The 20,673-nt window shown below is 37.6% G+C and overlaps 1 protein-coding gene across 2 annotated transcripts in view; it reads right to left on the bottom strand.

The window, feature by feature from the left end:
• IRAG2 (inositol 1,4,5-triphosphate receptor associated 2) overlaps positions 1–16,785 on the bottom strand; it is a 51,876-nt gene extending 35,091 nt beyond the window's left edge. Inside the window, exons 1-6 of one of the 2 annotated variants that reach the window (XM_060658131.3) lie at positions 16,604–16,785; positions 9,380–9,441; positions 8,173–8,253; positions 7,500–7,593; positions 5,167–5,314; positions 4,347–4,428 (exon numbers count right to left, since the gene is read on the bottom strand). In XM_060658131.3, the coding sequence (XP_060514114.1) occupies positions 4,347–4,370 (24 nt within the window). In that variant the 5' untranslated portion in view covers positions 4,371–4,428; positions 5,167–5,314; positions 7,500–7,593; ... (1 more) ...; positions 9,380–9,441; positions 16,604–16,785. Of the gene's footprint in view, positions 1–4,346; positions 4,429–5,166; positions 5,315–7,499; positions 7,594–8,172; positions 8,254–9,379; positions 9,442–16,603 lie in introns of those variants that run through there. The other variant, XM_060658132.2, reaches the window with a different exon arrangement.
• Positions 16,786–20,673: the final 3,888 nt, after the last annotated feature.

Raw genomic sequence — 20,673 nt, 5'->3', positions numbered from 1 at the left:
GCAATTTTTATCTCACATTTCATTCTAAATCCCTGTACTTATTAATGAGAATGCTTAGAAAATTGTTTTCTAAGGAGAATTTTCTATTACTTATGAAGTGGGGGGAGTTGAGGGGTAGGAAGGTAGGATTTACTCTCATGAGAGAGTGAATCATGCAGTGAACAGGCTGCAGAGATTCTTCAGGGGAGAAGAAACCTGGAAAGGGAACAGCGAGAATTAGTGATATCAGCTGCCAAGTGCAGCAGACAGACTGCTTCCTGGGGACTCTAGAAGAAATGGCACAGAATACATCATGAGAACCTTCAGGGAACCTATACGTTTCCCCAGGAATGTTGGGTAGGAGTTTCCATTGTGATGTATTAGCTCCTGCTTCTTAATGGCATCAAGACCATGGGGGGGTGGGGGGAGGGGGAACAACAACAACAACAAAAACCAAAACTCAGTCACATAGCCTAATGACAGTGTATTTGGAGATCCTTTTAGATAAATAAAGAAGCTCATTTACTAGCCAAAAAACTACTTTCAAGGTAATTATGATCAATTATTATGAGTGAAAGTTCTAAATTCAGTATTCTAAGAGGAGCCATGAGAAAGGCTTATTTTTTGAACATGGACAAACAAGAATTTGAATCCCACATTTGCTAGTTACCAGTTGAGTGATCTTGGGGAAGTTACTAACCTCTGTGAACTTCAGCTGTGTCATTTGTAAAAGCCGAGAATGCCTACCAAAGTTGCAGAGAAGATTAATAACATGGCATGTGGAAATGCTTTCCTACAAAGTACCTGGTACACAAGTGATGTTTGTTTCTTCCCCATTCTTGGTAAAATCACTGCCAGATAAAAGGGAAATTACTAATAACCAAACATCCTGTAAGCTTCCAAGTTCAACTTCCTTCATTAAACTTACAATGACTGCTAACTAATAGCAAAATAGATTCATTTCCTTTTTCTTTCCTTTTCTTAGCTACTCAATAGGATGGGTATTAAGGAACAGAAAAATGTCAGATACACACACTTAAAAGGAATAATAAGAACAAGTCATATAACTTAGCAGTGAAAAGAACCCCATTTATTAAACGGGCAAAGATCTGGGGAGATATACCTCCAAAGAAGAAGCACATTGGTCAACAAGTACAAGAAAAGATGTTCGACACCATTGGTCATTAGGAGAATGCATACCCAAACCATCAAAACCTACGTCACACCTGCCAAGATGGCTATAATCAAAAAAGAGACAAATGTTGACAAGGATGTAGAGAAACTGGAATCCTCATGCATTACTTGCAGGAATATAAAATGGTGCAGCGACTTTGGAAATCTGTTTTATAGTTCCTTGAAATATTACAGATACCATACGATGTAGCAATTCCACTCCCAGGTATATGCCCAAAAGGATACCATATGGGTACAGAAAAACTTATACACTAAAGTTCATAGTAGCATTATTTACATAGGTAAAAAATTGAAACAACCCAAGCACTCATCAGCTGATGAATAAAATGTGATATAGACATACATTGGAACATTATTCAGTCATAAAAAGGATTGAAGTACTTGTAACATGCTACAACATGGTGAAACTTGAAAATATCATACTAACTGAAAGAAGTTGGCCCCAAGAGGTTATTCCATATATATGAGATATCCAGAATAGGCAAATGCATATACAGAGAAAGTAGATTAGTGATTCCCTAGGACTGAGGGTTTGGTGGGAAGAAGGGATAGACTGTTGATGGGTATGAGGTTTCTTTATGGGATGATCAAAATGTTCTAAAATTGATTTTGATGGTTGTTGTGCAATTTTGTGAATTTAATTAAAAGCAGTTAATTGTTCTACCAAGAACCATAAAATACCTAAAATACCATAAAATAAACTTAACCAAAGATGTAAAAGATCTGTATGCTGAAAACTATAGAAAACTTACAAAAGAAATTGAAGAAGACACAAAGAAATGGAAAAACATTCCATGCTCATGAATTGGAAGAACAAATATTGTTAAAATGTCAATACTACCCAAAGCAATCTACACATTCAGTGCAATCCCAATCAAAATTACACAGGCATTCTTCTCAGAGGTAGAACAAACAATCCTAAAATTTGTATGGAACCACAGAAGACCCCAAATAGATAAAGTACTGTTGAAAAAGAAAACCAAAGCTGGAGGCATCACAATCCTGGACTTTAGCCTGTATTACAAAGCTGTAATCATCAAGACAGTACGGTATTGCCACAAAAACAGACATACAGACCAATGGAATAGAGAACCCGGAATTGGATCCCCAAATGTATGGCCAACTAATCTTTGAAAAAGCAGAGAGTATCCAATGCAAAAAAAGTCTCTTTAACAAATGGTGCTGGAAGAACTGGACAGCAACATGCAGAAGAATGAAACTAGACCACTGTCTTACACCATTCACAAAAATAAACTTAAAATGGATAAAGGACCTGAATGTGAGACAGGAAACCACCAAAACCCTAGAGGAGAAAGTAGGAAAAACCTCTCTGACCTCAGCCGCAGCAATTTCTTACTTGACATATCTCCAAGGCAAGGGAATTAAAAGCAAAAATGAACTATTGGGACCTCATGAAGACAAAAAACTTCTGCATTGCAAAGGAAACAATCAACAAAACGAAAAGGCAACTGACGGAACAGGAAAAGATATTTGCAGAGGGCATATCAGATAAAGGGTTAGTATCCAGAATCTATAAAGAACTTACCAAACTCACCACCTAAAAAGCAATCCAGTGAAGAAATGGGCAGAACACATGAACAGACACTTCCAAAGAAGACATCCAGATGGCCAACAGACACATGAAAAGATGCTCAACATCACTCATCATCAGAGAAATACAAATCAAAACCACATTGAGATACCACCTCACACCAATCTGAGTGGCTAAAATTAACAACTCAAGAAAAAAACAGATGTTGGCAAGGATGTGAAGAAACAGAAACCCTCTTGCACTGTTGGTGGGAATGCAAACTCGTGTAGCCGCTCTGGAAAACAGTGTGGAGGTTCCTCAAAAAATTAAAAATAGAATTACCCTATGACCCAGCAATAGCACTACTAGGAATTTCTTCAAATGATACAGGAGTGTTCATTCATGGGGGGGTATGTGTACCCCAATGTTTTTAGAAGCACTTTCAACAATAGCCAAATTATGGTAAGAGCCCACATGTCCATCAACTGATGAATGGATAAAGAAGATGTGGTTTATATATACAATGGAACACTACCTGGCAGTGAGAAAGAATGAAATATTGCCATTTGCAACAACGTGGATGGAACTGGAGGGTATTATGCTAAGTAAAATAAATCAGTCAGAGAAAGACAAATATCATATGTTTTCACTCATATATGGAATTTGAGAAACTTAACAGAAGACCATGGGGCAAGGGAAGGGGAAAAAATAGTTCCAAACAGAGAGGGAGGCAAATCATAAGAAACTCTTAAATACAGAGAACAAACGGAAGGTGGATGGGGGGTCTGGGGGAGAGGGGAAAATGAGTGATGGACATTGAAGAGGGCACTTGTTGGGATAAGCACTGGATATCGTATGTAAGCGATGAATCATGGGAATCTACTCCTGAAACCAGGAGCACACTGTATATACCATATGTCAGCTAGCTTGATAATAAATTATATTTAAAAAATTAATAAAAGCATTTACCTGAATAAGTTGTTTAATATGTGAATTATATCTCAAGCAATTAAAAAAAGGAAGAATACTGGATTGTTAGATCCTGAAACAGAACTGTCTGCTCCTTTTGACTGAGAAAATTATGGAACGTGGTTTCAGCTGTAGACAGAGGGATCACTCCATACATATCTCCATAACCTGGGGAGTTTGCCTAAATGACGTGTTATTTAGTGTTATTCTTTTTTTGGTAGAAAAGTACCATTAGCACCTAACTGCAGCAATGAATACTCTCTGGGCACTGCCCTACTTTGTGACTTTTTACAAAGTACCAGCACTTCAAAGATTATCTAGGTTTGACTTCAATTCTTAGACAGACAATGAGACCTAAGACTTATAGTCATTAGTAAATTTTAAGTCCCAAATCAGCCTGCCTCTCAAACAAAATATTCAGCATACTTCACCAAAATCTCCTTTTGTCTATTTATCCTTTAGCTTGTACTACAGAAGGAGTAGAAAGCCCCCACATGACTGAATTGTAATTTCTTGTCAAGAAAGGTTGACATTTCTCATGCATCTGTGTTTTGTGGTATAAGATTCTCACTGGCTATAAGAGTGTCCATAATACTTCAAAAAAATATACCATAGAAGAGGACCAGGATATGGTCGTACTAAAAATAGAGGTGAAATATAATCAAATGCTCACTTCCATCCTTAGATCATCATTCATCCTGAGGCAACCTGAAAGATCTGTTCCTGAGTGGGGGCCAACTTCAGGGCCTGGGCACCTGGCAACAGAAAACAAAGCTCCTTACTCCTGATGGAAAGACGGAGAATTTCAGCCAATACCAAATGTTTCCCTTCCCTGCCTAAGCTTAACCAAATTTCTAATTAAGTTCATGGTTTTAGTAAGACATAAGGAAAGCCAGCTCCAAGCTCCACCAGAGAGAGATGGCAAACCATAGAGAATCTAGCCAAAAATGGAAATAAAGAATTTGCAATTCAAAGTCTTGTTTCTGCATCCTTGATACAGAAAGGAAATTTCACCGGGGTGGATAGTGCTCACAAACCCCACTGACATTTCAAACTTTTCCTGAGGAAGGTCAGTCTGTGTACTCAGAAAGGTGAGCACAGAGGAGCCTGGGGAGAGAGAGGATGTGGGGATAAGGATTTGCAAAGGCTCATTAACCTTGAAGAAGAAGGAATAGAAATGTGATCAAAACCTATCTGAAAAAGTTAACTTAGCAGTATATATTATATTCCTAAAACCTGGGAAACATTTTGGGTAGCCCAATTTGTCTTTTTACGTTTTAGAATGGATGTTACGGAATTCAAAGTGCAAGAAAACTGCACTTCAAGAAAACTACAGAGATACCTTTAAAATTGTCAATTTTCAGAAAGTTAGATAAGTTCCACAATAAAACCTTCTTACTTAACACATTATGGTCTCAGGATTCAAAAGTTTAACTGATTAAAAAGCTTAGGCAATAGGAATAGGGTAAATATATTTGGCTCTTTTAACTTACTTGTGTCTTCTAGTCACATCCAAAGCACCATCCTCTATTTTCACATGGTTGGGCCTTTCACATGCATCTTGGATTCGGTTGGCTACACCTGAGAAAGGTGTCAACTCCAGTCTTGGAATCACTGTAAGACTCTCTAGATGCAAGGCATCTGCAGAACAGAAAAGAATAAAAACAGAAATTTATTTCTGGTTTAAACTATATTTTACGTATATACATACATACATACATATTCTTTCCCTCCTGAGAGATGGAACTATTTCTGAAAAAGCAGAAGTCAATTCAATTCTATTTTAACATAACCCTCCCCCCCACCTTGATGCCTCGTTGTATGAAGTGAAAATGCCAATCTTTTAAAGCAAGTTGGGGAGGGGGCAGAAAAATCCCTGCCTACTAAGCAATTAAAGGGGTCAGCAATTTGCAACCAGAGGGTAAAATCCAGCCTAATTTGTAAATAAAGTTTTACTGTATCACAGACACACCCATTCATTCAGTATTGTCCATGGCTGCTTGTGTGATACAACAGCAAAGCTGAATAGTTGCTGCAGAAACCATATAGCCTGCAAAGCCTAAGATATTTACTATCTGGCCCTTTACAGAGACAGCTTACCAACTCCTGAAGAGAAAATTGTCAGATGCTGTGACTAGAAGTCATTAAAGACATGAAAGAAATAGGGTGACAAACTGTTTTTTGGAGAAAACCATCTTGTTATGTGTTTTTCTGAGTATAGGAAAAAGAGTTTAATGGAAAAAAACAGGCTTTGGAGTCAATCACAAATTTTTAATTCAAATCCTGGCTTGGCCACATACTAGCTGTGTGACCTAGATAAATAACTAAACCACTCTGAGCCTCAGTTTACTTACATATGAAGTGTAAGTAATGACAAAATGACCTTAGGCAAATTACTAACTCACTGTTTCTGTTTGTTTATTTATTTATCATTTATTTTGAGAGAGCAACAGAGCATGAGTGGGGGAGGCGCAGAGGGAGAGGGAGACAGAGAATCCCAAGTAGGCCCTGCACTGTCAGCACAGAGTCCAGTGCAGGGCTCGAACTCACAAACCATGAGATCATGACCTGAACCAAAATCAAGAGTTGGACACTTAACCGTCTGAGCCACCTAGGTGCCCCTGTTTCCTTATCTTTAAAATGGAAATGACATTAGCATCTACCTAGCAGGGAGGTGATGATTAAAGGAGGTAACAGCAATGTTAAGAGCAGAGAACTGTGCCTGGCATGCAGCAGGCACTTATAGGGACTGTTGACATTGTGATCACGTTACTACCCCTGGGTTAGTGTGAACAAAGTCATCTAGAGAAAGCACGAAGCTGTTGTATGATACAAAAAGGCCATTAGCAGTGGTAGCACTTTTCCCTTCTCCACCTGAAATGACCCACAGATCACTCTGCTTTCTATTTATTTCTTCTTAACTTTATTTGATAACCATCCCATTTCTCTTGTCATTTCAGAACCAGGCATTAACTTTTGCTTTCACTCACATCTAGCTTGTGATGAGAGATGAGAGATGTCACTGCTTTGAGCCTTTCCTAAGATAAAGCTCATTCTCCTTAGCCTGGCCTTGAATAATAGCCCACATGTAACCTGCAACTTGCTCCAAACTTATATTCAACTATATCCCAGCCAAACTCCAGTTTCCAAAATGACTTGTCCAGCTTTGATTCTTCTTCAAACATTTGAAGCTTTTGCATTCTTACTTCTGTTTTACTTTGTTTTTCCCTCATGCCATTCTCCTCAGAATACCTTGTCCATGATTTTTGCTTTTCCAAATGCAACCCATGTTTCAAGGCCTGGTTCAACTCTCATTTCTTCTATGGAGACTTCTCTGAGCCCATTCTTTTTTTTTAATATATATATATTTTAAGTTTATTTATTTATTTTGAGAGAGAGAGCGCGCGCGCGGAAGCAGAAGAGGAGCAGAGAGGGAGGGGGAGATAGAATCCCAAGCAGGCTCCATGTGTCAGCACACAGCCCGATGTGGGACTCGATCCCACAAACTGTGAGATCATGACCTAAGCCAAGATCAAGAGTCAGACACTTAACCAACTGAGCCACCCAGGTACCCCCTCTGAGCCCATTCTAATCTCCCTGATAATCTGTGAGCTATTTTAAGATTGATTCTTTATTACACATAATACGGTGCTTTGTACAGAGTAAGTGCTCAAACATAAGTTTGTTGACTGAATTCTGGGATAAATATCCAAGTATTCAACAACTTTTTCTGTACAAATATAATTGCGATTATTTTCCCATTCAAAAAGAGCCCTACCCTCAGCCATGCCTGACAGGGTATAAGAGGGGGGCTATCCATGCTTACCCAGCAGAGGTGTGTACCAGCATGTATGTTTGAAAGTCAGGGGTGCCTGATGTATTCTTGCTTCTTGACTGCTATATTGTTTATGGCAACACTGCTTCTGAAGAGAAAATTAAGTACTGTTAGGTATCTAAAGGCATGTAACAGTATGTTTCATTATCTACTCTCTTTATCTCCAAAGGCAGAAAGACTATTACCGGTCTCAACCCTGTGAGAGAGGTCCAGAAGAAAATAAATGATGTCAAGTAAGAAAGCTTTCATCCTCTTGAACAAAAGGTATACTTTACCCTGTGGGTAAACTATAATTCTCATTAAAAATCACAGTTCAATAATTTAACAGAATTATATCAATTCCCAATAATCGACATTCTCATATAAACAAGAGCTTTGAGGAAAGAGGTATGGGTGAGGGGCAAGCTTAGTTATACAATATTTCATCATGATACCACAATCAAATTTAAAATATTGCCATACCATAGGGTCTACCAGCATTGTATGCATGTGTGTGATAAAGAAAAAGAATAGGAATCCATTGCCTCATCTCATAATCTCCCAAAGAAAAGTGGTAGAGTTTAGAGTTCTGAGACTACTGACACATACTGGACTTAACTTTCTATTTTGGCATAGTAGTGGTTTGCAACAGGCTCTTAAATCGTTTCAAAAGGCTTAAACTTACCAGTTGTTCTTGAAGAGGTTGTTGAATTCCATCCGTGCAGGACAGGGGATCATAGTGAGGAAATTCTTCATCTAAACAGCTCTGTCATGAGAAAATGGTGGAACATATTCAAAGACAGAATGATGACAGAGTCAAAGAAAGATGCAAAACATATTATGCTTAAGAGAAGATATGATGCTACCTGAGGAGGGTAGTTATTGGCCAGTTCTTTCTAGTGTTCAACTTTAAGGGAAGAGGTTTGTAATTGTAAAGCTTTCATTTTCTTTTCCTCATTACTTGTTTTAGAAATGAAATCCAACGATCAGGGACAGGAAACACAAGGGCTCTGTCATTGAAATCTTTAGGCAGAGGCCAAAGAAGCTTGGTGGAGACATGTCAGTGTAGTGAAAATGGTGTCTATGAAAATTTTATAGCTATCAAATTGTGGCCCTCATCCAAGAGGTAGATACATATTGATCACAGTTATGCTATAATATAAAATCGTGTTGGTGTTCCTAATATGATTAGAGAACTTTTGGATGTGGAGGTTTTTCCACTTCAATTTATTATAGGGGGCTTTCTAGGCACTCTGCCTAGCTTAGTCTCCACATGAATAATTTTTGTTCTACTTAAACAGATGTGCCTGCAATACACCCTTGGAAACAGATACATGCAGACATCACCCCTCTCTTTCTTCCCTTCTCCAGTCCCTCCCCCCCAGTGCCAAACTTACCCTTCCTTATGTTCCTCATTTAAGAACAAAAAGGAGAAATTCACCAAGTATCATGAGGGAAAGAAATACATTGAACTCTGCCATGGATATATTGAGATATCCAGACAGAAAGGAGTTGAAAGTTTAATTCAAACAGGAGAAAATAAGAGACAATAACCACCCCAGCCCATCCAACAGTACACATTCAACAGTATCAGAAAGGAGGTGCCTAAGACTAAAAAACTGGCCCTTTGCTAATAGATAAATTCTCAAATGTTTCTTCTTTGAAAGATGTTATTAGAAGCCATTCACTAACGTGAGTTCTCCCCTCTTGTTTTGCTAAATGCTTTCAGTGCATAAGAGAACAAAGTCCCCCAGAGGATTTTCTTCTAAATTGGTTATTTAATTTTATAATCAAAATCATTATCTATTATAAATTAGCTTCAAAACCTTACACAGATTGGACCTCTTCCCCACAGTAAACACACATCACAGGTTTTTTTGTTTGTTTTTTACCTGAAACGGTAAGCCATGGCGTCGTCCTTTAATTAACTTCTTTCTCAGTGACTCAACTGTTGCTATAAAAAGAATTCATAACCAGCTTGCTTAATATGGACGTTAGTAACCCGCTTTTTCCCCTGGTTAATTTCATAAACTTTTAACAGTTTTAAATTTGGGGCCTGAGGAAAGGAGAGGGAAAAGCAATGACTTCTGAGAACACTGTTCTCAAATCATGTCCTGGGGCAGTGGATACAGAGAACAAAGGTTGGAGAGGCTAAACCACTATCACTCTTGGGTATTAAAATTAACCTTGGTAGATGCAATTGTCTTCTAGAGGTGAGTCATAGCATTATTTCACCTTCACATAGGAATACACCTGAGAGGTCATCAGTCCAACTGCCTACAAGGTAGAAATCCTCTCTCCAAGCAGCTTCTGCTGGAGCTATGAGTGATGGGAGCCCCAGAATCCTACAGGTACATCTGAGATCATGAGAACGTTGTTGTCCAGAGGATTTCAATGATGACTCAGTATGCATGGAGCTGGGATCAGACGCATAGGATAATGCTCAACTCGGTGTACTCTTTCGTGCAATTAAAAATATTTATCTTTCTACTTAAGTGAAATCTGTCTCCTAGTAACTTCGAAATTCTCATCTCTGGAGCAACAGAAATGAAGAAAAAAAATACCTTTTTAACCCTGAGCTACATAGTAACATATCACTTATTTGACAATCCTTACTCTTTGAAATATAGCCAAGAACCAGAAAACAGGCCCAAATCTTTTGAACCAAAATAGATGTTGATATGCCTGCCCTTTATTCATGTGGCAACTCCTCACGCTTCCACTCATGCAGTAGGCTCTGGATTTATCTATAAATCTCACAAGCTCTGACTGTGTTCTCAGCCCACAGATGATTAAAAACAAATGAGGGTAGGAAGCTCTGCTAGATGGAGACATATTAATAGCTGCCACTTTTTTTTTTCCTTCTTTTCTTTTTTTTTTTTTTTTATATCACTAACAGCCAGGAAAATTAACAGCAAATATTCTGGTGTCCAAAACACATGTGAATCTGGTGCTTATTTTAAAGACCAACAGTTTTATATCTCAATAGCCTGAAGAAATTCTGAACCATGAAAAGAATGTTAATATATGTGAAAAGTACATAATCTATGAAATTATTTTTTCTAGGAAAAAAGGCTTGAAAAAATAAGTAAAATTCTATTTTGTAAGACTTTTTTTGGTAAAAATTACTTATTTTGCAACTAAGCTTGACACAGTGTTACTGGGCCCACCAGGAGGAAATTATCTTTTTAAAAATTTCTAACACACTTAAGTAGTAAAATTATTTAGTTTTTAATACTTAAAACTCCAGTAAAGATTCAATTTTAGAAAATTCTCTGTGTTAACTCTATTCCTAAATAAAGCCCTAAACTTCTCCAGACCTACATCTAAGCAATAGCAACCAAACCTTTTAGAAGTGGCCAATATTATGTCTCTGAAGGTAATATATCTCCAAAACACTGTCTCTGGATTTTCCAATTAAGCTTGTGTTTCACAAGAAATAATGAGCTAGTAGAAGGCTGCCTAAATTGCCCATCTGCTTTCCCACCAGGCAATCTTGGGTTTTAGGAATAGTCCATCTCAAGACATTTAAATTGTAAACCTTATTTCAACAGATGTTTTGTGAAATGTGTAGCAAGTATTTCCATATGTTTTATAAGGCAAAACATGTTGCCTTTATGACCCTAATTTGCATTCACCTTTGCATTCTTTTTTATGTGTTTGGAGTTGGATCTGCCATGTCTCTAGGACATTTAGATTTCACATGGAAGGAAATAAAACAATGGCCACTGTATCCCCTGCTGTTGCCATCTGTGATATAGGATGGGACCAGGTGTCTCGGATACTTTGCCTCTGAAGAAGCTGAGACAAAACAACTTTCCAAATGACTATGCAATGAGGCTTTCGGGCAAAGGCCCTGCAATTAATTGGCTGTTGCTAATTTAAAGCCATAGAATTAGAGCTATAATAATGTTAGCTATCAGTGATGGTTGATATTTAAGGAGTATGGACTCTTGTAACACAATATATGTGTCACCTCATGTTCTATAAAAGCATGTATTAAAAAACATCAAATTTCATTGAAAACCACAGACAAGGAGAAAATAATTTACAACACATATGTCTGTCAAAGGACTTGTCTCCAAAATATGTCAAGAAATCCTCTAACTCAAAAACAAAAGGACAAACGTCCTAATTTGCAAATGGGCAAAAGACTTTGATATGTCACAGCCAATCAGCACAAAAATGAAAATCACAAGATACACAGGAGAGTGGCAAAAAACAAAAAGACTGATACCATCACACGTTGATGTTGTAGAGCACCTGGAACTCCCAGACACTGCTGGTGAGAGTGTGAAATGTTACTGACCCTATGGAAAACTGGCAGTTTCTTAAAAAGCTAGTTACAGCTACACTACGACCTAACAACTCTGCTCATAGATAGATCTTTCTCCTAAGTTAAAGAAAAACATACGTCCCTACAAAGACCTATACACAGATATTCATAGCAGCTTACTCCATAACACCCCCAAACTGCAAATAACTTAGATGTCCAATAATAGGAGGAAAGATAATCAAATTGTGGAACGTTCATATAAAGAAATATGGTTCAGTCATGAAAATGGCATACCACTGAGAAATAAAATAGTAAGATAACTATTATGTTGAGAGTAAGAAGACAGACACGAACAAGAGTACATACTTAATATCTCAATTCTGGAAGCTAAACTAACCCATCGGGGATAAAAATCAGATCAGAGGCTGATTCTGGGCACCTGGGTGGCTCAGTCGGTTAAGCATCCAACTCTTGATTTCAGCTCAGGTTATCATCCCATGGTTTGGTTGGTGGGATCGAGCCCCATGTAGGTCTCTCCGCTGACAGCACGGTGCCTTCTTGGGATTCTCTCTCTTCCTCTCCCCCCCACCCCCCCGTACCTCCCCTGCTTTCAGACACACTCTCTCTTTCAAAATACATAAAAATTTAAAAACAAGAAAGATCAGAGGCTGATCCCTGTAGTGGAGGAGGTGGGAGAAGGACAGTAACTGGAAAGTAGCACAAGGGAACTTTCTGGGGTTATAGAAGTTCTGTGTTTCGATGTGCATTTGGCAAACTGGTTAAACACTACACTTAAGATCTGAACATTTCAGGATAGGTTAATTGTGCATCAAAAAATGAACATAAAAATTGTAAGACCAAAAATAACTGAGTTTATGAGATAAACACAGTTCGGGAGAGATCACTAAAAACGCACATGTACCATTGTAACCAGAGCACTGACCAACACAATTATAAACTATTAGTGCCTTGGGAGAAAATTTGGATCACTGAGACATGCATCTTAAGATGACTGACTAAAGGCTGCCTCACAGGATAATAGAAACTACAATAACAAAAGCATGGAGAGCTGGCGACATTTAAATGGGATAGTGCTGGTGGGGTGCTAAGAAAATGCAGATGGAAGTAGAACTCTCGGGCAGCAGGACTGCTAAAGAGAACACAGGAGGGACTACAGTCTGCCACAAGCCAGAGCTCTGCAAGGCTGGGTGCACCTCTCTGGGGAGGGAGGCCCAGGTGCAGACCCTTGATTTTAATTTTCTTAAAGTAAAGCTGAAAGGGCTCCTGCTGCCTCTCAGCAGCCAAAGCCGAATGCTTCTTCCTTCCCTGTCGAAGGTTACAATTCCATGCCTACCAACCCAGATCCTATTCCCAGGGAAATCACGAATGAAACGACATAACTTCCATATTATGCTCACATGTCATTATCCATTTGCCGATGGTGAATGAGGTAATGCACGTGGGAGAAACGTACTCTATCAGAACAGACTCTGCCAGGTATGACCAAGCACTAGCTAGTGTTTTGCATGTGTTATTTATAAACTACTGCATTTTCTGGAAGAGGATACGGAGACTCAGAGAGGTAAAGTGATTTGCCCAACATTATCCAGTTTCTCATTTGTAGACTTAGAATCAGAATGTAGGTTTGACTTCAAATACCATGCTCTTAATCATTATGCTATACTGCCTCCTAGATTATTTCATCCATTTCTGCATCCTACATTTGGGAAAATTTAGTCCCCCATCCCATCAGAGCTGTTGAGCAAGCTTTTTCTGACTTTGGGTTTTTCCCTCGGTTCTCAGCTCAACACATATCTTTAAGTGTGTGAATCACGTGAACCCTTCTTTCTTGTCTCATTTCCCTCTTGTGTACTAGCGGCTCAAGACAAGTGGCCCTCATCTTGCATCCATCCTCAAAGCCAGATGGCTCTTATCTGTCCCATACCTCATGCCGTTCATGCTAGGGACAGCAAGTCAGAAGAGAGTTTCCAGTGAGATCATCTAGGTGAAAGCCTTCTCTAAACTATAAAGTTAATAGAAACACTACGCTCAAATAAGGAATTTATGATATACAGGAGCTTCTCGGGTTCTCTTGCCAAGGAAATATTTACAATGTCTAAAAGAAATTAATTCCCTCATCATTGATTACATCAGGGACTCAATGAAGATTTCATGTGGGACAGGGGCAAGAAGAGGATGAACAGCAAAGAGGTGATAGCTTGGATTAGATCAAGTGGTCTATGTTTTGTGTACATTAGAGTCACTCTAATGTGTTGGGTAAATACCCTAGATCTAAGAAGCCTTTTTATTCCCTTTTCAAAACAAAAATCCATTTATACATCTAGAATGGCCTTTGTTAACAAGATACTTAGATACATATGTAGGTAAGAAGCAAAAGAAAGAAAATATGTAAGGAATCATTCCAGAAACTTAGCAGTTATAATGGCATATTTCATGAAGGAAAGCATGTACACTAAGAAATAAGTCCAGGGGCGCCTGGGTGGCGCAGTCGGTTGGGCGTCCGACTTCAGCTCAGGTCACGATCTCGCGGTCCGTGAGTTCGAGCCCCGCGTCGGGCTCTAGGCTGATGGCTCGGAGCCTGGAGCCTGCTTCCGATTCTGTGTCTCCCTCTCTCTCTGTCCCTCCTCCACTCATGCTCTGTCTCTCTACGTCTCAAAAATAAATAAACGTTAAAAAAAATTTAAAAAAAAAAAAAAAGAAATAAGTCTAGTCCTGGTGGCAGCTGAAAGCTTGAATATTACTTATTCAATATTAAGTTCAGGACTTCTAATCAAATGTCATAAACAACTTCCTAGTTTCAGTTTATGAACACTGTCGTTGACCTTAACATTTGGACAAAATAACTGAATCTGCACCCAATTTGCTAATGAACCATTCTTAGATACAACAGAAAGTAATTGCCTTAAACACTTAATAAATGTATTAAGCTAAACAGAAAGTTTCAGAAGAGCTAAATGGATTTGAATATTTTTATTTTCTGACTCAGAATTCAAAAGTCTGACTCAGAATTCAAACAGCATGTGGTGGCAGTGGTAATGGTGGAATGTGCCAGGATGTGTTTATGTGATAACTGTCCTACCTCGCTGACATTTATTCACAGTCTATCTGGAAAATCTGCTGTACAGAACGTCTCAAAAATATGTGCTACCTAAATTTCCCTCTTGTTGCAAGGTTGATTTTAAAGGGCATTGTTAGAAAAATCCTCACAAGTAAATGGTCTTCAGGGTAAAATCTTGATATGTAAGCCTTCTATGGGCAGCAAAAGATACAATCAAGTACAAGAAGTTCAAAAAGCCAGGCAGGTTGTGAGAAACTCAAGATAGAAAGGAAACATCCACTCTACTTTATTCAGCCAGAAAAAAAAACAAAAAAACAAAAAAACAAAAACACATGCCTGCAACTCAGGGTAGCTTTCATATTCTGTTTTTAATAATGTTTGGACCAATAAACTGGGGAAGACAAGAGCAAGTTCATAATATCAAGAAGGTATATTTTGGAATAAGTTTAAAAAGTTGACTCTTCCAACAAGGTACTATAAGGAAATCAAGGTGGGGGGAGTTGGAGGAGGAGATAAATTCTTATTTTTATAAAACAGTGGGTATAATGCTGATTTAATCAAAGATAAATATAACTGAAGCAAAAGATTAGTCCTCTAAGCACAGTGTCTAAAGCAAAAATACCATAAGCCAAATTTGGAATGCTTTGTTATTCACGTCTCAACATGAACACTTCTAATCACAAGGGAACCTTCTCCAATACCTTCTGAGCAATCATAAAATAATATATAGATTATGTCATTTAAAGCCACACACTGTCTGATGGAGTAAAGTAAACTGATAGTTAGAATTACTGAAAACCAGCAAGGTCTGCAAGGTTTAAAAATTATAATAAAATATTGAATAATTACTGTTATGTTAGAACTAGCCAAGTCCTTTAAACTTTTAAACAGCTTTCTCAGAGAGCAATAGAAAGGCTACAAAACAAACAAACCCAAGACTGAAAATCTCCATCTCTATTTCACCTGAAGCTTATAATTCATTTGTTTGTCACCCAAACCAATAACTGTCTCTAAAAAGAATATTTAGCTGGCCAGATAGAACAAAAAGCTAGCCAAATAAGGGCAATTGTCTGATAAATGCTCAAATAAGTAAGCTTTATTTTTACCAAATTATCTTTCTAGAATAAAATAAGCTTATGAATAATCTGCCAACTGTCATTTGACAATTGTCTCTTCAACTAAATCCTTAGTAAACATTTATCTACTTTTAGGTAATACAGAAAAATACTAAATATTCTAATTTTTTAAAGCAAAATATATATGTAAAGAACACCTTAAAATTTAAAAAGCATTCTCATATATTTAATATTTGGATACACTGAATTGGTAAGTATTTTGCCCCCTAAGATAACTACTTAAAAGAAAATAGAGAGGCAGGTCCTTTTCTACCATGTCTTGAGTACAAGTGAGCTAATAAAATCAGAGTAGAATATGTAAGCTATTTGCGATTTCAAATATCCCATGCATACAAGATTTTTTTCCTTGTTTACTTTTACAGATATTGAGAACTTTAATTTTTAAAGAAATAGCAGTCAGGGCCAAATCTAGCTCATAATAAAAGATCTGAAAGGGAAAGTTAATCGTTCAATCAATCTACTTAGTCACTAGGCAAGCCTCTCTGGAAGCCCACAACTCTGCCTTCTGGAACCATTTGGTTGTCATAAATGCAATAATAATACAGCAGCTGTAATCTACAAAAACGGCTGTAGTCTTTTTTCTCAGGTGGACTGAATTGGGACATAACAAATATTTGCTACTCACTTTTCAATTTTCTTGTCTTCCGCTCAAGTGTCTGGCATGTATTCACTAACTCAGTATTTATAGTCTGAAGATTCCGTTGTTCCGAAATTGTGTCCTCTAATTTATGCAGCAAAGACTTAGCTTTGTCACTGGCTGAGTGGGCTGCCCGATCTCGATCCTCAACCTGGACACGTACAGTTAATGCTGGATTTTAGCAGGGTGGCCAGGAAAGAAAGCAATTGAGCGCTCACTGTTACTATGCACACGAAACTGAAAATGTGCTTTTCTTCTCAGGGAAGTGATAAGCCTCTACTGAACTTCTGCAATTCTGTGTTTGCATGGGCTTTGTATGCCTGAGCTATTTCTTCAGCGGTAAAAGTCCTGATATGTCAAGCTGCCTCTTTCTGCAAAGATGCCTCTTTTCATCAGTAGGCTGTTGACACCGCCTCTTTTACAACTCCCCGTTACTTCCTCCATGCGATGCTGGTCGCCAGGGACTGAACTTCGCAGTTCCTCTTTGTTTTTTTTGTTTTTTGTTTTTTCTGTTCCTCCTCTGTTTTTTACTTCATGGTTTCAAGGACATCTGAGGAAACTTCCCTTTGAATATAAAGTAGTCAAAGGCCACCCTACCTGCTCTTCTCCGTCCTCCAGCCATGGGCTGGTTCCGTGGACCTTCCTAAGGTCAGCTTCCTGGTTGACAGCATCTTCTTGCAGTTGTTCAAGGGCTTCTAGTTGTTTCTGCCTGGAGTTAAAAAAAAAAAAAAAAAAAGGTCCAAACCACAAGCTGTCAGTGACATTTCAACTAAGAGTCACCCCTGGGAAGTTGTGACAAATTGAGACTTAATATACTTCCTCAGAGATCAGAGGAAAAAGTGAAAGTATTTACATACATATATAAACGCTTGACAAATAGAGAATTTTAACCAAAGCAATCATATCGATCAGTTGGCCTGATACCCCTACTTTACAGATAAGGGTATTTGATCTCCTATTTTACACTGGAATATTCAGTTTCCCACAAACTACATTCATACTAGTTAGTATCAGTCACCAATTGCTTAGATGGTGGCACAGTGAGATCACTGAAAGAGGTGGAATATTTACACATCATAGCTAGCCTTTTTTTTTTTTCTGAAAAAAAGAGAGAAAAGAAAAAGAAGGAAAAAGAAACAAAAAAGAAGAGAAATAAGAGCTTTGTTTCATGATCTCGGCCTTTTCTAAGAGTTGCCCATCATGGTAAATCATGAGTATAGGAAGGGCTGCTCCCAAGCACAGATGAAACACTAGATGTTAGTATCTCCAAGTGAAGTCTTGTCTTTTCTGAAAACTTGACCCCTCTCCCTTTCTTCCTCACTCCAAATCTCTTAATGTTATTATGTTACCTCTCTTTTGGATCCAACCCTAATCCTCCAAATACATTAAAATGCACCTGCTCTCAGTTAGCTGGTATTATTTAAACCATGTTATGTATCAATATGTCCATGACTATCTGGAAACAACTGAATAAGGACCTTAGTTCAAAGGGATAATAAACTCTGGGAGCTTCAAAGCAGTGAGGAAAGCACTATCAGGTTTAGGCCTTTTGCATGCCTCTCAAACGTTAACAGAGTCAGAATCTCATTGTATATTTACATAAATCTATCCCTAACTACAAGAAGAATCACATGAGAGACCAGTATGGTTGCATAGAATGCTTACCATCATGGTAAACTAGCAAATAAAGCTCTAAAGAAAAATAAGAACTACCTAAACAAACAATATATTGAGCTTTATTTAATACCTTATAGTTAGTCTTTCCTTTTGCAAATTGTGGCAAAAATATTAAATATGAGATCTATCCCCTTAACACATTTTTAAGTGTATAATATTGTTAACTATAGGCACAGTGTGGTATAGCAGATCGCTAGAAATTACTTGTCTTGCTAACTGAAGCTTTATATCCATTACGTTGCAACTCTCCATTTCCCCTTCCTCTAGTCCCTGGAAACCACCATTCGACTTTGTGCTTCTATGAGTTTGACTATTGTAAATACCTCATAGAAGTGTAATCATGACACTTGTCCTTCTGTGACTGGTTAATTTCACTTAGCATAATGTCCTCAAGATTTATCCATTTATCACATATGACAAAATTTCCTTCTTTTTAAAGACTGAATAATATTCCATTTTACACGAACACACACACACACATACGTATATATTTTATTTACCATGGATATTTAGGTTGTTTCTACATCTTGATTATCATGAATAATGCTGCAATAAACATGGGTATGTAAATATCTCTTCAAGATTTTGCTTTGAATTCTTTTGAACATATACCCAGAAGCGGGAATGCTGGATCATATGGTAGTTCTATTTTTAATTTTTTGAGGAAACTCCATACTGTTTTCCATAGCAGTTGCCCTCTTTTACATTTCTACCAACAGTGTACAGAGTTTTAATGCTCTACATCTTTGCCTACATTTGGTATCTTTTTGTGTTTTTTGGTTTTTAATAATAGCCTTCCCTAACAGGTATGATTCATTCATCATTGTGAAAGACCCATTGTGGGTTTTATTTGCATTTCCCTGATGACGAGTGATGTTGATCACCTTCTCATATAACTTTTGGTCAACTGTAGGTCTTCTTTGGAAAAATGTCTATTCAAGTCCTTTGCTATTTTTAAATTGGGTTATTTTGTTGTTGTTGCTGAGTTGTAGTAGTTCTTCATGTATCTTGAATACCCTTATCAGATATATGGTTTACAAAAATTTTCTTTCATTCATAGGTTACCTTTTCTCTGTTAATTCCTTTGTTGTTCAGAAGCTGTTTAGTCTGATGTAGATCCACTTATCTAGCTTTACTTGCCTTGCTTCTGCTTTTGATGTCATAGCCAAGGCCAATGTCATGAAGATTTTCCCCCAAGTTTTATTCTAGGAGTTTTACAGTTTTAGGTCATATATTTAAGTCTTTAATCCATATTGAGTTGATTTTTGTATGTGGTATGTAGCAAGGTTCACCTTCATTCTTTTTGCATGTGAATATCCAGTTTTCCCAACACCATTTGTTGAAAGGATTATCCTTTCTCCACTGTGTATTGTTGACACCCTAGTCAAAGATGACTTGGCCATTTACACATGGCCATATTATTTCTGGGCACTCTATTCTGTTCTACTCTCTTTAGGCTAGTACCATACTTTTTGAATTACCATAGCTTTGAAATAGATATCTTAAAATAAGGAAGTGTGCTACCTCCAGCTTTAGGTTTCTTTCTCAAGATTGTTTTGGCTATTCAAGATCCTTTGTGGTTCCATATGAATATCAGAATTATTTTTTCTATTACTGTAGAAAATATGATTAGGATTTTGATTGGTATTGCACTGAATCTGTATATCACTTTGGGTAATATGGACCTTTTGACATTATTAAGTCTTCTAATCTATGAATACAGATGTCTTCACTTATTTGTGCCTTCTTTAATTTCTTTCAGCAATGTTTTATAGTTTCACCTCCTTATTAAATTCATTGCTATTTTATTCTTTGGATACTGTTTTAAATGAAATTGTTTTTCCAACTTCCTTTTTAGATAGTTCATTGTTAGTGTATAGAAATGCTTCTGATTTTTATATGTTAATTTTGTATGTATGCTGGAACTTTGCTGTATTTATTTTTGAGAGAGAAGCCGAGAGAAAGGGAGACAGAGATTCAAAGCAGACTCTGCACTATTAGTGCAGAGCCTGACACAGGGCTCAAACTCACGAGCCGTGAGATCATGACCTGAGCTGAAGGTCAGACCCTCAACTGACTGAGCCAACTGAGCCAAAGGTGCCCTATGTATAAGATCATGTCTGCAAATACAGATGATTTTACTGCTTCCTTTCCAATGTGGATGCCTTTTGTTTCTTTTTCTTGCTTAATAGTTCTGGCTAAGGACTTCTAGGAGTATGTTTCTTAGTAGTGGTGAGAGTGGACATGCTTGCCTTGGTTCTGATCTTAGAGAAAAAGCTTTTAGTCTTTCGAGTATGGTATTCGCTGTATGCTTTTCATTTATGGCCTTTATTATGCTGAGTAGTTTCTATTTCTAGTATTTTGAATATTTTTATCATGAA

Source organism: Panthera onca, chromosome B4 (assembly GCF_046562875.1).
Source record: "Panthera onca isolate mPanOnc1 chromosome B4, mPanOnc1 haplotype 2, whole genome shotgun sequence".
Taxonomy (NCBI): domain Eukaryota; kingdom Metazoa; phylum Chordata; class Mammalia; order Carnivora; family Felidae; genus Panthera; species Panthera onca.
Note: the sequence above shows the minus strand (reverse complement) of the source record. Positions and strands in the feature narration are given on the sequence as shown.